Below are 17,426 nucleotides of genomic sequence, written 5' to 3'. Positions count from 1 at the left end.
AGGCTGCAATTTGATACCCCGTTACAATACGTACTTGGTGGTTTGAAGATGCTTTCTTTGACATGTTCCTAGCTTTCCTTCAGATACCCACAAACAAAGAACAAATTTGTTTTACACCACCCACTACCCATCCAACTCCCAATCACACAGACCCAGCAGCAAGAACATACCCCCCATCAACAACGACACTCTGCCCATTCAAGTACTGATTACAAACCGCAAAAAGCACAGCACTACCCATATCCTCATCTCTCCCAGGCCTAGCAGCAGGAACCTTCTCCCGATACTTCTCAGCCGGAATATAACTCTTCTGCATATCATCACTCTCCCCAGCAGTCATCTCACTAGGGAAAACCCCCGGCGCAATATTATTAACCCTAACCCGCAGCTTCGACGAACTAACCTCGTGCGCGAGCATCTTCGTCAAATGAATCGCCGCAGCCTTGGAAGCATTATACGCAAAATGATGCTGCGAGAGCTTCACAATCCCCGAGATAGAAGTCGTGTTGAGCACGGTGCTGGACCAGCCATGTTCGATCTCCGAGCCGCGCTGCAGCAACGGCAGGAATGCAGTTGTCATGAAGAAGATCTGAGAGACGTTCGTGCGGAACACATCATCCCATTCGTCGAATGTCGCGGATGGGTCGTCGAAGAGGGATTCGCGGAGCTCGGTTGCATCTTCCGCTTCGGTCTTTTGCGTTTGGTTGGATATTCCGGCGTTGTTCATTAGTATTGAGAGGTGGCCTTCGCGTGTGGAGATCTCGGAGACTAGTTTCCTGATCTCGTCTTTTTTGGTTACGTCGGCTGCGAGCGGGATTATTTTGCCGCTCCCCTCGTCGTTGTCGTAAAGTGTGGCTACGTGGTCGAGTTTCTTTTCTGTGCGCCCGGTTATGTATACTTTGGCGCCGTTCACGGCTAACGCTTGCGCGGCCATTAGGCCTATTCCTGAGCCGCCGCCTGTGATGAGGGCCACTACTGTTGTTAGGATATGATGGTCTGGAGTGATTATACATTGCTCACCTTTGTCCTTTACATTGAACAGGTTTTCCAGCTTGAAGCTTTTGTTACTTTCACTAGCTGCCATCTTGACCTTGTCTGAAACAGGAGCTTTTCTGGTGGGATTTACTCCGAATTGACGACAAAGCAGGAGAGAAATCTTGGATACCCGGATTGATGGAATTGACGTTAGAACAGTCTGGTTCTTGCTGAGAGCTGGTATGTAGAATCGCGGCATGGCGGATGGCTGTATATATAGACGATTAAAATGGGGATAACCCGTGTGGGACAAAAGCTCAAACCTGTTTTGCTCCTATTTTGCCTGTTGTGTCTATGAATCACTTGTAGGTCATCTGTTGCTCCAATTTGTTTGAATATTTTTCAATTCCTGCTAAATCTAGGTAGACGAACGTGGTAACCGGGGCTCGTATGTCTCAGAATGACGTCACTGTATACTCGAAACAGAGCAGAAAGACTCAAGTAGACTAAAAACAACAAAGAAAAAGGAGAAAGAAAAAAAAAAAGAACCTGTTGGGATATATTTTACTGTTTGATATTAAACTGACTTTGATTGGAAATATTTTCGAGATTGCTCAAGCTGAAAATTTATTTAGTATATAGCTAATAGACAAGGTCTAATACGACCTGCATCAAAAGCATCCATCCTATCACCAAAGACATGAAACCAGAAAACCAGAAATACGTGCTACCCACAGATATACTCACAGCTTGGCCTTTGGTGCCAACGCCTCGCTGACCGGCGCCACCTCAACCATCATCTTACCGGTGTTAGCACCAGCATATAGGTCAATAAGACCCTGAGGCGCTGCCTCCAAGCCACCAGGCACGATATGCTCTTTGCGCTTGAGCTTACCCTCAGCCAACCAAGAGCCGAGCTCTTTGAGCGCAGCAGGGTATTGCTTCGCAAAATCGAAGACAATGAAACCCTTCAAGGTGATCCGTTGCGACTATCATCAATTAGCCCAAATCCCCCCCCAAAAAATAACCCCCAAATCCAAGAAGAACTCACAATAACACTCATGAAACTAGCCGGACCCTGCGGCTTAGCAGCATTATACTGACTGATAGCGCCACAGATAGCAAAGCGCGAGCCCTGAGCCGCCCTCGCCAAGCAAGCATCAAGGATATCACCACCGGTGTTATCAAAGAATACATCAATATACTCAGGCGTAGCGAGCTTAAGCTGCTTCTTCCAATCCGGATCCTTATAATTGACCGCCGCATCAAAGCCCAACTCCTTAACCAAGAAATCACACTTGTCCTTACTCCCCGCCAACCCCACAACACGCTTAGCGCCCTTGATGCGCGCAATCTGGCCAGCCACCATGCCCGTCGCACCCGCAGCACCAGAAACAACAACCGTGTCTCCCTTCTTCACCTGCGCGATCTCCACCATGCCAAAGTAGGCCGTCAGCCCGGTCATGCCAAGCACGGACATCGCATCCGTGGGCCGTCCGCCAGCCGGCACAGTTACCTTTTGTGCTTCTTTTGCGGTGATCACCGCGTATTCCTGCCAGCCGGAACCAGCGACGACCCAGTCGCCCTTGGCGAACTTTGATGTCAGGTCGCTGCCTACGGCGAGGACTTGGGCGATGCTCTGGCCACGCATTACGGCGCCTTGCTCGACGGGGGCGATGTAGGAGCGCTTGGCGGTGAGCCATTGGCGCATGGCTGGGTCGAGGGAGAGGTAGTGTACGCGTACGAGGAGCTGGTCTGTGGGGACATCTTTGGGGATGGGGAGGGTGTTTAGGCGGAAGGTGCCACTGCTGAGAGAAGGGTCGATGGCCGGGGCCGGAGGGGTGGTGTAGATGATTTGTTTATTGGACATTTTGAAGGATGTTTGGGGAATTAGGAGTTTAGGGAGAACATGTGTTGTAGAGAAGGAAGAGAACGCGGAGATATAAAATTATCTATGTACCATCGGAGACGCTCCATATTAGGAAAACTGCTCCTTGGACCTCGGCTTTACCCCGGCTCGAAGAAGAAGTTGTTGAATAATCAGTTTCTTGGGAATGCATTATTTGCGTTTATTTGAACATAAAAGAGATATATGCATAGATGTACCTATATCCAGCTCAGTGACATCTCTAGGACTAACAAGACGATTTATACCTCTCATAGTGACGTCATTGCCCGGTAATGATGCGTCGTCGAACTACGAGAACACTCCAACTACACTTAGTATCCTAACAACACCAGACCAACAATAAATAATACATAATCATGTCACGAGCTTACCAAAGCTACGAACACGCCGATCCGATCCAAGCCTCCCGCGGCGCAGTGGGTGGCGGCTCCTCAACCGGCGCCCCAGGCCTCCCGACAGGCCTGCACGATACACGATCCCAGTACGACGCAACCAAAGGCTACAACCCGTCTACAGGAGCTAGTTACTCGCGATCATCAGCAGGTGGACCAACTCAGACCCACCAGCGACCGCTCTCACCGTCGCCGTCTCGCAGCGATGACCGGATTGTAGGGGATGCGCCGCTCCCGCACACAGCCAGTACAGCGCAGCGGGCGGAAATGGAGGACTCTAGAGCTGCGCGGGCTGGTGAGGGGGTCGGAAATAAAGCGAAGGGTGTTGCGGCGTCAGTTCATGTAAGTTGATATATTTTTGATGGGAAATGGGGTTCTGATTGTGGTATAGGGTGCTGGAGAGTCATTGCGTGGGGCATTGAATGCGGCTGTTGACCGGGCTTTTGGGTCTAATGAGGGTGCTGAGCGGAATCAGGAGATTGCGAATAAGGGCGCGGAGGAGATTCGATCTGGTCGGTTTCGGGAATAAGTGTATACGAGTACGAGTGTAAAGCTATTCCAAGTAGGTCGGCGAAATTGAGGTATATGGTACTTTGGTATAACAGTTGGCTTATTAAGGAATCTCTCATTCTCACATGCAAAAGACAACGAAAGTTAGGGTATCCCCCGGATTCAATACGAATGTCGATCATGCATGTACATAGAAAGAGATATAGGCTCATAGTTCATAGTTCATAGGTAACCCATGTACCTGGTTAGGCCAAGCTTCTAGTATTTTGCTTGGTTTCATAAAAGTTCTGATATCGAACCCAAGTCAAAACCGGGAGATCATAAACTTCCAAGGTTTTTGTCAACATCCGACCGACCCGAGAAGGCTGTGCTGGTGGAACCCACCTATTCCCAGCCTTTATGAACGCATCTCTCAAAAAAAAAATAAAACATTGAACACTCTTCTTCCAAATATACCTTATATACAATATACATCAGGGCCAAGCTCTTGATATCCTTGCTCCCCGTTTTGCGGCCCACATTGCTGCATCCAGCCAATACTAAGTTTCGGAATAGTTACACACTCGTACGACCTCATGTTTTGAACTGGTTTCAGAGCTTTTCTCTTTTCCCGGTATAAATCGCCATGGCCTCAATCCCCGCCAACCGACCCTATTCGTCAAGTCTGGCCCCGGAAACTGCTGCGGCGGCGGTTGTCTCAACACACCCGCCGAACCAGACATTGTACTCATCGGAGACATCCTCGAATCTGGTTGTTTCAGACTCCCCCTCCCATTATTCATCCTTCTCTAGCTCCGATAGCGACGAGCCACTCCCGCACTCGATCGAGGTCACCGATGAAGATGCCGCTGGCGACGTGGTGGGGGTTAGCATTGGGCGCGAGCAGAGCCGCATGAAGGCCCGAGCAACCCCCGTGGAAGAGAAGAACCGCGTACTAGAACACCAGGGGTCGTATTTTACCACGATACCGGATACTATTGGCGAGGATGGCCTATTTGCATCGGAAATCACGGCCGAGCCGGAGTCGGTGGAGCCCAAGGCCGAAAAGGCACCAGCACCAGCACCATCACCACGCGAACGGAAGTCCGGACATAAGCCTCGGGCATCATACCCCTCTCCGCAGTATAAACAGCCCGAGCCGGGCCTCGCGCATGGCCCTCGCAGCGATCTTTTTGCCACGGCCCCTGAAAAGGCGGGGTCGAAAGATTCAGCCGTGAGCCAGAGGTCTGGCTTTGTCGGGACCTTATTGAAGAACACGTTGCCTCGCCGACCACGCGCCTGGTCCGGCGAGCTGAAGAGATTCCTTCCTGATCTGACCTCTTTGAGGAAACGCCCGTCTCTCTCGTTCCGTGCCCCCAATGGCCAAAACCGAATCCGCAGCCAGACAGTAGCTCCCGCAGTTAAAAAGAACTCAGGAGTGCCAAAAAGAACCTCATCGCTGGTCCTGCGCCCGTCGCCATCACCTCTTGCACCAAGCAGCTCTAGCGTTGACGATGACGGAGAAGCCGCTCGGCCGATACCTGAGCTGCGCTCGCCAGATGGAACCTCGGCCGCGAAGCATTCCTTCATACGGAGGCCTAGTTCAGCGATGCCCGGTCGACCGCCAAGTCTACGGAGGTCCTCATCGGATCAATCGCTGTATCTGCGTGCGTCATCCACAGCATCGTCCCTAGAGCAGCGACCATTATACGAGAATGTGCATACTCAGGTAAACAGCCGCTTCAAGGCAATCAAGGATAGTCTCCAAGACTCGAGTAACAGGCTGCTCAGCATGCCAAATCTCCATTTACCGGATATCCGCAATGATTGGGGCTCTCGTCAATTCCTGCCAGATCTTGGAAACAGTTCATCAAATAACAGCAACGGTGTTAACGGTACTGCCAAAAGGGAACAGCCACCGCGGGCTGCAACCCCACCGCTAACTCCGCGCAACAATCCAAACATAACACATCCAGTCTTGGAAGAAGCAATGGCAGATCTTACGGGCGATGTGGTGATTCTAGGTGGCTACCGAGGATCAATCCTGCGGTCTGCTAAGCCACCCCATCGCCAACTCTGGGTGCCGATGAAAGTTGGCCTGAATCTGCGGAAAGTAGACTTGGAGGTTGGTCTACACCCTGAGGACGAGGAACATATGGAGGAGACCATCATCCCATCTGGGGTTCTCTCCCACGTTGGCCCCGTGGACGTCTGTCGACGATTGATGAAGCGCTTGCGCAAGAGCGAAAACGCCCTGCGTGGCGACATGCGTGTCCACGATTACGGATATGACTGGCGTCTAAGCCCCGAGCTACTCTCGCGCAGGCTCATCGCCTTCCTAGAGAGCCTACCATGCAACCAAGAGCCTTCGCCGGGTGAGCCGCGACGCGGCGCTACAGTCATCGCACACAGCCTGGGCGGTCTGATAACCCGACACGCGGTCAACGAGCGACCCGACCTCTTCGCCGGAGTCGTGTACGCAGGCGTACCCCAGCACTGCGTAAACATCCTCGGACCCCTCCGCAGCGGCGACGACGTCCTCCTCAGTTCCCGCGTTCTAACAGCGCAAGTAAACTTCACCTTCCGAACGAGCTTCGCCCTCCTCCCGGAAGACGGGCACTGCTTCATCGACAAACAAAGCAAACAAGAATTCCGCATCGACTTCTTTAACCCTCAAACCTGGGAAGACCACCGTCTTTCCCCTTGCACGGGCCCAGCTCTCCCCGCACCCCCAACACCAACAACCCTCGGCTTCAAGGACATCCCTATAATCGGAAAGCGCTTCTCCATGGGTCCGCGCGAGGAATCGGACGAATTCCTCTCCCAAGACCTACACAATCACCCGCATGACGGACACGCCATCACCGGAATAGAAAAAGATATCTACGCCCGCAATAACAACACACCGCATAACCCAGCCTCGTACGCCGCATACGCAGCGGAAAAAGCCCAAAACCCAGCGGACGGGTTAGTCGGACCGGGCGCATACCCGCGCAGCAGCTCCACAGCCAACAAAATCGCCACGACGAGCACTATCCCGCTCCCCGCGGCGAGAGAGTACCTACAGCGCACGCTGGCAGATACCAAACGGTTCAAGGAGAATCTGGCGTTCCGGCCGACGCACCATTCCGAGAACAGATACCCGCCTGCGGCTGTGCTGTACGGGAAGACGTTGCCGACTGTGTATGGTGCGCGGGTTGTATCGCGTGAGAGTATCAAGCAGGTTGATGCGTATGATGATCTTGCGTTTGCTGCTGGGGATGGTGTTTGTCTTGCTTCGGCTGCTATGTTGCCACCTGGATATAGGATTATTAAGGATGGATTGGTGAAGAGTGATCGTGGGCATGTTGGATTGCTTGGGGATCTTGAGGGGGTTGGACAGTGTCTTATGGCTATTCATCGGGGGAGGAAGGAGGGTGTTGGATTGGGGGAGAAGGAATTGTGAGGGGGGTGTTTTTTTTTTCCTGATGATCTTTTATGATACCATTGCCATATGTTTGATGATTTTCGATTGGTTACGTAGTTCTGGGCAGGGGTTTTGGGATGTGGCACATTTGGATGTGACTGTACCATACTGGCATTGAATCAGTATATTCTCGTTTTTATAGCATATATATAGCAGGGGAGGATGAGGCTATTTATATAGAAATACATAGAAAGATAGACAAAAAAAAGCTAGAGCAGAGCTCAATATACGAACATGGATAGATCTCGTTGCACACATGCTATATCCCATTCTATGTATGTGCTTTTTGTCCTATCAGTCCAATACCTGTTGGAATAGCAAGACAGTCAGAAGAAAAGGAACCAGTATCCCAGAAAAGTCCATCATAGTAAAAAAAAAAAAAAAAAAAATCATGAGAAGAAGGATGCTATAAAAACCCCAAAAAGAAACAAAGTATCATCATCAAGTCTTTAATCCGTGCGCGAGTTGGCAATGTTCAGAACCAAGATATCACTTGCGCCAACCTTAATCAGCTCATCCATTACCGTAGCAATGCGCTTCTTCTCCACCATCGAGCTAACAGCAACCCATCCTTCCTCCTCGAGCGCGGTGATAGTAGGGGCGCGCTTGCCGGGGGTGATCTTAGATGCGACGGGCAGCTGATCACGCGGGATGTTGTATTGGCACAGGACAAACTTCTGGGCGGTGATGACACCGCGCAAACGGGAAGTAAGGAGGGTGAGGATGTCGCTGTTGGACTGGCGGGACTTGACTAGCACAGCAGTGCTGGAGACGACGGTGTCAATTGCCTTCAGGCCGGCGGCCTTCATAGTCTCACCGGACTCTGAAGAAAAAGATCTGAGTGTTAGCGACAGATTCCGGTATTTCAGTTTGACTGGCGCTTATCACAACATACCAACAAGATCAACGATACCATCCGCGACGCCGAGGGCGCAAGCAGCCTCAACACTACCGCCGACATACTTGATCTTCGTGGTGAGCTTCTGGCCAGCCTCGGCGCCCTCCAGGTTACGGAAGAAAGCCTCGGTGAGGGCAGTGAAGCTGGTGACGACGTTGCGGCCAACGAGGTCCTTGGCCTCCTTGAGCTCACCCTTCTCCGGGACCTGCACCTGCAGCTTGCAGCCGCCGAAGCCTAGGTCGAGGATCTCCTCGACGCCGGAGACCTCGCTAGCGGGCAGGGTGGCATCGTGCTCGGCGACTTGGTCGCGGCCAGTGATTCCGAGATCGACGCGGCCTTCGCCGACGAAGGTCGGGATGTCGGCGGCGGGCAGGAAGATCAGCGCGATGGGCAGGTTCTTGACCAGCGCGATGTCGAGGCGGGTTTCGCGGCGGAACTGGACATCACAGCCGGCGAGGAGATCGAGGGTTGCTTGTTGAAGACGTCCTTCTGTATAGTGGGGTTTGCTTCGTCAGTCTTGGGTTCTTTAACTTTGTTTCTTGTTTCTTGGTTCTTGTTCATGTAGGTATCGCTGCTCGCAGAGGTCTATGAGTCACGATTTGGGAGGGAACTTGCTTTTGGGCACAGCGAAGAGGAGACGGCCTTCAAGGCTAGTTAGAATCGTTGTGTTAATAGAGATCTCTCAATGCGGTTTGTAATTGAAGTTGACTCACTGGTTGACGAGATCCATGGCGATAGAGCGGTGCGGCGCGGGGCTTTCACTGGTTTTTGGTGGGAGAGTAAGCTGACCGGGGATCAATTGACAAAGAGGTTAAGTCAATTGAAATTCTGAGACTTGAATATATCTCGGGACAAGGTAGAACAATTGATATAGTCCGGAGGAGTCAGAAGGAGGGAGAGGCCGGAGCTACTTGCGGCAGAAATTGGAGGGGCAGATTACTTCGGTGGACTGGTGACCGGACCAGAGTGTGTATCGTGTTCGTTGGACAGTATGAACCCACGTGGTAGGATTCTGTGGCATGTAGCTATTTGGATCGTCTACAGGATATACTTGGTAGAGTCTTCAATGAAATTTTTAATTTATTTCATAGGATAATTGGCTGTGGAAGTCTAAATTGTCTAATGGTGATGCTGAACGATATCGGAGTTCAGCGAAAATATGTTCTGCCTGAATCTGCCTCAAGCTGCCTGATGACCCAGGTGTCAATTTTATCCGCTGACTCATCTGATGCCTGACGGCTCAGGTGTCCAGCCCTGAGCCCTCGCGTAATTTGCACGAACCCACACAGGCCAAATTCCACTTCAACACTCTCTTACCTTCAGTCCAACCAACTCCAATCCTCGAGCTCAACGCCCTCTCCAGACCTCCAAGATGGATTCCAGCAAGCAGCCCGTTAAGCTCGTCAAGGTGACCCGTGTCCTCGGCCGCACCGGTATGTGCTTTCCCAACTTTTTGAAGCTCCAAAACCCACAATTCGATATTCGATATTCGCGGGGTGCACCCATTGCGCCCCGGCTCGCCCGAAACAAACCGATGAAAACCAGACACTTGGAGGAATAGCAATGGCTAATTTGTGGTCTATTCATTTAGGATCCCGTGGTGGTGTCACCCAGGTCCGCGTCGAGTTCATGGACGACACCTCGCGTTCCATCATCCGCAACGTCAAGGGCCCAGGTATGCGACATTGATTACCTTGAATCCGTTCGTCTTTTGGGATCACAAGAGGAGGAAGCAAACATGGGTCAATCTATTCATTCTACAATGAAGAAGAGCCCCTCATGTTGAAATGTGGAATTTTCGAAGATCGACCCAAGAGACGAAAAACCTTACCGAACCACATCACTAACATATATTTCTTCCGCACCAGTCCGCGTTGACGACATCCTCTGCCTGCTCGAGTCCGAGCGCGAGGCCCGCCGTCTCCGTTAAAATCCACCAAAACGAAATTTCGCTCGCGTCGTCTATTTTGTCTCTCTTCTTCTCTCGCATATCCCTTACGACCGGTTTTTCATGATTACTCTTCGGCCAAAATCGAGTCCCCCGCTTTTTCTTTCTTGCCGTACCTTCAACCTCCTATCTCCATCAGCCCTAAACCGCCGCGCTGCTCAACCCATTCCCGCCTGCCGACTCTCGGCCGTTTCTACGATTTCCGACGTTTCGACTGGAGGTGATAGTTTGGGTGGATTGACTTTTTGGTTTTTATACCGAAAGCCGCGGAAGGTCGATTATGGAGAAACGATCGTGAGAGAGAGGAGCAGAGAGTGCAAAAAAGATAATAGAAAGCCTTTTTTTTATTGATACGAGAAAACGAATTCAGGTTCTTGCGCGAGGGCTGGTTTGTGGACTTGTGGCACGGTCTGGTCTGGTTTCGATCTTGGTGTTTTACTACATACACACGTCCATCTAGGCGTGCTTGCATGGGCTCAATGCGACAAACGAGGTTGTGATGTTGTTTCCTCTCTTTTCTTCCTCGTACCAGCTTCCCCCCATTACTGGTACTCAGAAAAGACAAACGCCGATTCGAACCGGAACCCGATCGACAAAAAGAACAATGGAATCCAAAAAAAGTTTGAAAACTTCCAGTTCAGCCTTGTCGAGGTCGAGGTTTTGAAAGCGTTCGTAGAACATCTGGCCAGTGTAGTCTATGTGGGGTTCTAGATCAGATCTTCCGGGGTTTGACTGTTGTCTGGGGTTCCCAACGACGTATCCACCAAGTACATGGATGTAGACGGTAACTGCCCTGTGCCTTGTCATAGATTGGAACTGTACGTTATATGCGCCTGTTAAGCTTTCCGTAAAACCGGCCAGGGCATTGTATTGTTTTATTTAAAATTTCTAAGGCCCTCATAAAATCTAAAGAATAACCGCAAGGGAACGAAGATAGCATCAGCAAAGCAAGACGCTAGAAACATGAATTAAAGTAAGAAGAAACCAGCAGCATTGAGGACTACATCAAAACCTCAGCTAGCTCTTCATTCAAATACCAAGCCAGGAATCCAGTTCATTCGTGATGCCGTTTTCAACATCATATGCTCCCAAACTCAAGACCATAGTCAAATTCAAGGTCTCCTTCATCATTCACCCAATATACATCGATATATTGGCGATACCGATCGATGCGCCTGAACTTCCAAGAGAATCTAAAAATATCTTGTTCGCGATCTCATATACAGGTGCCCGGCACCGAAAGCTCGGGCGCCTCCTAGCCAACGACCAGCGCCATAAGCGTCCGACAATATTGCGCTCATTACCACATTCCGGAATTCTTCCAGAGTGCTTGGAAAAGAGCCTTCTATGTTGAGGAACATCCCGTCTGTTAGTCCGCGTTTGATTAGCTCTTTGAGCGAGACGTTGTGCTGCAGGTAGCTCGTCGGGATTTCCCGTTCGAACAAATACTCGTATTTAAAAGCATTTGAGTCTTTGCTGTCCATAAGCTGCTGTGCAAGTTCGCGAGCATGGTGAAGCGTCGTATTGGCGTCATCCAGCCCGAATATTATCACGATCCATATCTCCGCTGGATCCTCCGGGTCTTGCTGCAAAACGTAGCATCTTTCCGAAGCACGATATAGCGCTTCAATGGGGCAAATGGTAACAGATATCAGTGCAGTGGGGACTCTCTGTCTTCGAATCATGTGACTGCTAAATTCATGAAGCAGCTGTCCCTATGATAGCATCCTAGGGACGTGGGGGTTATTTTTCACATCTTAGGGCACCGGCACTGCCTGAAGAATAGCAACGATAAAAGTATTGATCCTTTGACGAAGGTTCCATGCTGAAAATAAAGCCTTCGGTGCTTAAAACTACAGATTATGTTATAGCCTCTGCTATACAGATCGGGGAAGAAGAGGAAGCGGGGTAGATACTTGTACCATGAATCAGGCAAACAAGCGATCACCCCGCAAGCAATCAAGCCTACACAACCAGGCAGCAATGGGATGACCCAATACATATGTGACTACCTGTACCAGATAATGTCTGCCATACAAACGACGCCTTAGAAACTACAGACCACGTGACCGTGACTCCAGCAGTGAAATACGTTAGGTATTTTTACAGTGCCAACATGAGCATAATAACTTAACTAGGTCTGAAATACTTATTATTTAGGAAAACATTGATAGGTCCTAATTTTTGGCACGATCACATAATACGGTTCCATAACTCAGTTGGTTAGAGTGTGGTGCTAATAACGCCAAAGTCGAGGGTTCGACCCCCTCTGGAACCAACGTATCTCTATTTTTTGCTAATCTTTTTCTAATTCTATTATAATAGTCTCTCAAACAGCCATCGATATTTATTATGTAGCTTAATTCATCCTCTGAGAAAAAAAAAAACCTAAAGAACTTTAGGCGGTACTATAATAGCTGGTTGTAGGTCGTAGAGTTATAGATTAACCGGCCCTTACATTTTTCTTTAGCCACCATTTACTACCCTAAAATGTAGTAATCTAATTGATCAAAAATAGTAAAGAAATCAATTGGCTATTTTATTACTATAATATAAAGATAATATAATCCCCCCGACATTTTTTGGCCTTTCTATACTTCCTAACTTCGATCAATACCTTCTTCTATTTCCGCCTCGTTTTTTTCTTATTGGGCCTTTTGGGCCTATAAACAAAAACCATTTGTGCTGGGATGGTCGAAACTGGCTCCTTCTAACGCTAAAAGTGGCGGCCTCGGCACCACCCCTTTTCGCACGCATCTACCCGGTCATAACCACGCACCGCACCCCTGGCCACCTATAATGGCCGATGTAATGATGCCCGGACACCGGCCCACTTGGGCGTCTACATTCGCACCATTCTGCGAGGGTCTCACGTATACATAGAAGTGGATAGTGTTTCAAGATAAATAATCAAAAGTAAGAACTACTATAGTCGACTCTAGATACAAGACGTAGCGCGAGGAAGCAGAAGAAAGGTAGCTTCCTCGCGTTCAGGGCAACCCATATACACCATTTGGGGTCGCCACGAAGGAGGGTAGCCTTTCCATTTCACGTATTACTCCAATCCTCTCTTTCCATGTCGATTCTTAGTGACGCGTGAATCCAGTATCATTTCGATCATCTATTCTCTTTCTTCGGTGTTATCTTTATTCGATCTAATTCGGTGTTAAGTTGGTTCATTTTGGTTAGGGAAGGGGTCCAAAGCCACTAGGCGGAGCAAGCTCGTGTGGAAAACATCGTAAATTCTCAATGCTAGAGAAAGCTCCAATCGGTACGTAACTAGGACTATAACCTCGGCGACTCTGAATGGCCCAATAAATTTCTCCGAGAGTTTCCTAGCCGGTCGTTCTATACTCAAATTCTTTGTCCCTAGCTACACTTCGTCTCCCTCGCGATACTGTAGCGCTGGCATTCGATTCTTATTTGCGTACTCGGTGTATTACGCTTAAATCATGGTCATCTCTGAACGTAGTATCTCCGTAAGTCTTGCCATTTCGTTCGCGAAAGCGTCTACAGTATCGATATCGAGTTATTGCTTTGCGAGAAGTTTTCGTATTCCCTAGGTGTCATAAAATGTTAGAGGTTCTTGTGGTCACTGATCACTTATATAGGAGTATCTACGTCTTCCAGCTCGGCCCGCCATTCTTCAAAGGATTATACAACGGCCATCAGTTCTTTTTCGTAGATATCATAGTTGCACTCCGTCGGTGACAGCTTACGAGAGAAGAATATAACTAGGTACAGCGTCTTATCTGTCCCAGGCTGTAACAAGCAACCTATATTGATATAATCTGATAAATCGCACTCGATAGTGCGAGGCTTATCTAGGTCAAAATGTCGTAGAATTGGTGCTGAGGTGAACGCTTCTTTGTTCTTCAAACGATGTCTAGCATTTCTCATCACATATAAATGGGGTATCTTTCTTGGTCAATCTTGTAAGCGCGCTGGCTTTTCTGGCAAACCCTTTAATAAATCATCGGTAGAAATTTACAAATCCGAGAAAACTTTGTATATCCTTAACATTTCGTGGGTCCATCCGAATCCCGTTAGTACCCACAATATGGCCCAAGTATTTCACTTCGTGCACGTAGAATTTGCACTTTACAATGTCGGACTATAATCCATGGTCTTTAAGGTGTTGTAATACTTGTCTCACGTGTCTCTTATACTCGTCCAATGTATTGCTGTAGATCAAGATATCATCTAGATATACCGTACAAAAAATATCGAGGTATTCTCTCAGGGCATCGTTCACATAGTACTAGAAAGAAGCATAGCCATTCGTCAACCAAAAGGGCACAGAGTATTTAAATAACCAGTAACTCGTCCGGAACGCAGTCTTCCATTCGTCTCCCTTGGGAATACGAAGGCGATTAATCGCTACTATAATATCCAGTTTGGTGTAGTACTAAGCTATACAGAGCCGATACAGTGTCTTCTAGATCAATAGAATAGGGTATTCGAAGCCCTTCAAGTAATCTTCACAAAGTTAGAATGCGATAGCACTGCCATTAGCATTGACGTAAAAACACACAGTAGGATGATGGTAGAGTTGCGGAGATGCCATACGTATCACCACAAGCCGCCCCGAGCTCTTTCATGAAGGTAACAAGGTTTGCGATGTCTTCGTCTCGACCATCTGAACAAATAAATATTAGCACAAAATACATCGCTCCAACACCTGGATATGCACTGCTTACCTCTGTCCGACGCAGCAGGATACTCCCAGTCAATGTCAATGCCATCAAACTTCCGACTTTCCATCTCCTCGACTGCGGAGCGGATGAAATTATTGCGTGTGCCTTTGAAGCGTACCATGTCCGAGGAAATTAGACCGCCAAGGTCCCATTCTCCAACCGAAAGCCAGACTTTCAGAGATGGCTTTTTCCGTTGAGAGCGACCATCTGTGGGACTTAGTCGATGTCATGCTGATAGGTTAGTTCGATACTCGAGTCATCACTGGCAATACCAGAAAATGCAAAATAAAGATGCTATAAGAAGAATTAGTCTGGCTTGGAATCCCCGTCCATGGTGCCACATCGATGTTTTGGGGCTCAGTGGTATCGCATGCGTGTTCGTAGTTAAAAGCTTCAAAGTATCCACCGTAAATCGCTTCACTTGTTGCTCCTCCAGAACAAGACCTAACATCTTGTAAGCTGGAGGAGTCTCAAGCTGGAGGATTAACAGGTACATACGGTCGGTCAATAGGATCGCACCCACTGGAGCACCCCGCCCCGCAAAACTCGTCTGTAGTACCAAAGAAACTAGATCAACCTTTAGCATGTATAAGAGATGCGAGAAGCAATTAATGCTTACCCAAATCGAGAGCAGCACACGCCCAAAGGACAAGTAGTGTTAGCGATAGGAGCATACGCTATACACGGGTGAGTAATTTTCCTTTTCAAGGTCCTTTGTCCGGATTGGACTTACGGCCACATTCTGCTTGAGCATCACAGTCTGATACACAATTGTTCTCATCACAGAAGCTAGGTCCAAACCCACAATAGCCACTTTTGCCGCAACAGCCGGATACACATCTTTGAGTCGATGAACATGAACCGGATGCGCCCATGGAGACTTCAGCTAGTACCAAGTTCAATATAAATGGCAAAAGAACCAGGGCCTTGGCCACAGAGAGGAGGCCCATGCTTGGACCCTTCCAAGAGAAAATGTCAAAATTTAAAAAGAGTGAATTGAAAGATGAATGAATGAGTGTGTCTGGTAGAATGCAAACGAGTGAGTGCGTTGCCACCTAGGGTAGCCCTTGGCCTGAATCTTTATGAGCTTTTAATAATAAACCCATACTTCCAAACCGTCAAATCAACTCCTTTTTCTTTTTGCATGCCTACATCCTCAATCTTGACACACTATCAGACCGTACAGAATAAAATTCAAGCGCGATGCAACGTAGGATTTGACAATACAACGACGACTCTTGGATATCTTTATGACACTCTACAGCCCATTCAGGTGAAATGACAATGCTGCAAAGCAAAGATCTCAAGCCCGCGCACTTCGGTTGGAAAGTGGGTTAACATATCAATCGATAATGTGATGCAAATAATTGTTTAGTTGAAACCAATGACTATTTACGGAGCTTGCGGCGATTTTTTACAACGGTTTCCACTCCCGGACCTTCCCTTATTATATCCTCTGCGACGCGGATGAATGGGTGGTGGGCAGCAAGCATACACTTGAGTTTATCATTCAAGCCCACATTCTTTTTTGGCATTGGCCAATTCCTAACAATTGGCACTAGATTACTGGATGGTGGACGGGGTGCCAATAAGCCCTCGGTTTGAGAGACTTACGTCACATATCTGTACCATGCCTGCCAACCCAGCCGCTGGAGTCCCAGTGGAACAGGACTCAGCTGCCGTCACCCTCAGTCCTAACGCTAACCTTCCTGACTGGATCACAATTTGCCCCGGAGGACTTAGAGGGATGCAGTATTTCCTAAGCCAAGTGAAGATTGATGGAATTGACTCATTCAGAGGACAAAACCTTCGGAATATTATCTTCAACATACCGGAGCGACTTCTCCTACACGAGTTTAGCCGTGGATATAATGCGTCTGGATCATTCCAAACAGGTAAGTTTGGCAAAGTGTTCCTTTTGCAAACTGTGGTTGTGAGTCAGGACTAATCTTATATTTCAACGCCCAGGGGATCCGGCATATGGATGGGACAAAATGAGCTTGTATTCGATAGCGAATAAGGATAGCACGGAGGTCGAAGACTTTCCGCCTCTTAAAAATGGTGGTATGAGAGATTCTGCCTTGAACTAGTGGAAATCAAACTGACAGTTTCTAGATACCTTTGCATACTGGGCTTGTGGTGAGTGATGGGTTACCCCGTAAAACTAGTATGGAATTAATATGCCTCTAACTTGTTCCTTCTAGCTGTTTTCCTCAACATCTGCAATTGGGGCACTGGATCGTGCCGTTATGTGAGTGATCCGCCGGCACCACAACTGAACGGATCGGGGCTGGATAGGGAGCGGGTACATCGAGGTACCTCGGTGTTCAAATATTCTAGCATAAATATGAACGGTCTGGGAAGTTCTCTCTCTGACCTGAGGTTTTTCTTTTTCTCCGCAGAACTTGAGAGTATAGCATGGGTTTGATACGCAGTTCTCGCGCTAGCACTATAGAGCAATGAAATTAGTTCATCGACTTCCTTATCCGCGTAAACCTCGAAGAACATGAATTTACACAATCATAAAGAAAATCATTGGCAGGCTATTACAAATTCCCGATAAAGGCAGTCTGATACGGACACGATGCGAAGCTAACCCCAGTTTTTGTGGTTTAATTACACGCATTTCAGAAAACATAAAGATCAACCTGA

The 17,426-nt window shown here is 48.6% G+C and overlaps 9 protein-coding genes across 9 annotated transcripts; 4 read left to right on the top strand and 5 right to left on the bottom strand.

Annotated features, from left to right (window-relative positions):
* Positions 1-142: 142 nt before the first annotated feature.
* On the bottom strand, positions 143-1,084 carry N7537_003831 (SDR family NAD(P)-dependent oxidoreductase; the record flags this gene model as incomplete). Its single annotated transcript, XM_056894889.1, has 2 exons — positions 143-972; positions 1,021-1,084. 2 exons carry the CDS (start codon positions 1,082-1,084, stop codon positions 143-145), a joined length of 894 nt encoding a protein of 297 aa, XP_056754637.1.
* A 634-nt stretch (positions 1,085-1,718) lies between these two features.
* N7537_003830 (MDR family NADP-dependent oxidoreductase) lies at positions 1,719-2,845 on the bottom strand (the record flags this gene model as incomplete). The annotated part of the gene is made up of 2 exons (XM_056894888.1): positions 1,719-1,964; positions 2,027-2,845. The coding sequence occupies 2 exons, from the start codon at positions 2,843-2,845 to the stop codon at positions 1,719-1,721; spliced, it is 1,065 nt and encodes a 354-aa protein (XP_056754636.1).
* A 395-nt stretch (positions 2,846-3,240) lies between these two features.
* On the top strand, positions 3,241-3,805 carry dprC (the record flags this gene model as incomplete). Its single annotated transcript, XM_056894887.1, has 2 exons — positions 3,241-3,618; positions 3,668-3,805. The coding sequence occupies 2 exons, from the start codon at positions 3,241-3,243 to the stop codon at positions 3,803-3,805; spliced, it is 516 nt and encodes a 171-aa protein (XP_056754635.1).
* A 606-nt stretch (positions 3,806-4,411) lies between these two features.
* N7537_003828 (uncharacterized protein) lies at positions 4,412-7,210 on the top strand (the record flags this gene model as incomplete). Its single annotated transcript, XM_056894886.1, has 1 exon — positions 4,412-7,210. The coding sequence occupies one exon, from the start codon at positions 4,412-4,414 to the stop codon at positions 7,208-7,210; it is 2,799 nt and encodes a 932-aa protein (XP_056754634.1).
* Positions 7,211-7,680: 470 nt separating this feature from the next.
* On the bottom strand, positions 7,681-8,859 carry N7537_003827 (ATP phosphoribosyltransferase; the record flags this gene model as incomplete). Its single annotated transcript, XM_056894885.1, has 4 exons — positions 7,681-8,054; positions 8,127-8,635; positions 8,726-8,779; positions 8,843-8,859. The coding sequence occupies 4 exons, from the start codon at positions 8,857-8,859 to the stop codon at positions 7,681-7,683; spliced, it is 954 nt and encodes a 317-aa protein (XP_056754633.1).
* Positions 8,860-9,003: 144 nt separating this feature from the next.
* Positions 9,004-10,333, top strand: N7537_003826 (40S ribosomal eS28 domain-containing protein; the record flags this gene model as incomplete). Its single annotated transcript, XM_056894884.1, has 4 exons — positions 9,004-9,118; positions 9,419-9,562; positions 9,721-9,804; positions 9,998-10,333. Coding segments are annotated over 4 exons (405 nt in total), but the record flags the coding sequence as incomplete, so codon positions are not given.
* An 822-nt stretch (positions 10,334-11,155) lies between these two features.
* Positions 11,156-11,762, bottom strand: N7537_003825 (uncharacterized protein; the record flags this gene model as incomplete). The annotated part of the gene is made up of 2 exons (XM_056894883.1): positions 11,156-11,270; positions 11,302-11,762. 2 exons carry the CDS (start codon positions 11,760-11,762, stop codon positions 11,156-11,158), a joined length of 576 nt encoding a protein of 191 aa, XP_056754631.1.
* Positions 11,763-14,990: 3,228 nt separating this feature from the next.
* On the bottom strand, positions 14,991-15,724 carry N7537_003824 (uncharacterized protein; the record flags this gene model as incomplete). The annotated part of the gene is made up of 4 exons (XM_056894882.1): positions 14,991-15,068; positions 15,181-15,324; positions 15,508-15,660; positions 15,695-15,724. The coding sequence occupies 4 exons, from the start codon at positions 15,722-15,724 to the stop codon at positions 14,991-14,993; spliced, it is 405 nt and encodes a 134-aa protein (XP_056754630.1).
* A 680-nt stretch (positions 15,725-16,404) lies between these two features.
* N7537_003823 (uncharacterized protein) lies at positions 16,405-17,150 on the top strand (the record flags this gene model as incomplete). The annotated part of the gene is made up of 5 exons (XM_056894881.1): positions 16,405-16,669; positions 16,743-16,838; positions 16,890-16,913; positions 16,979-17,079; positions 17,139-17,150. The coding sequence occupies 5 exons, from the start codon at positions 16,405-16,407 to the stop codon at positions 17,148-17,150; spliced, it is 498 nt and encodes a 165-aa protein (XP_056754629.1).
* Positions 17,151-17,426: the final 276 nt, after the last annotated feature.

Source organism: Penicillium hordei (assembly GCF_028827395.1).
Source record: "Penicillium hordei strain IBT 12815 chromosome Unknown utg000002l_segment0_segment0, whole genome shotgun sequence".
Classification (NCBI taxonomy): Eukaryota; Fungi; Ascomycota; class Eurotiomycetes; order Eurotiales; family Aspergillaceae; genus Penicillium; species Penicillium hordei.
This window is presented reverse-complemented; position numbering and strand designations above follow the sequence as displayed.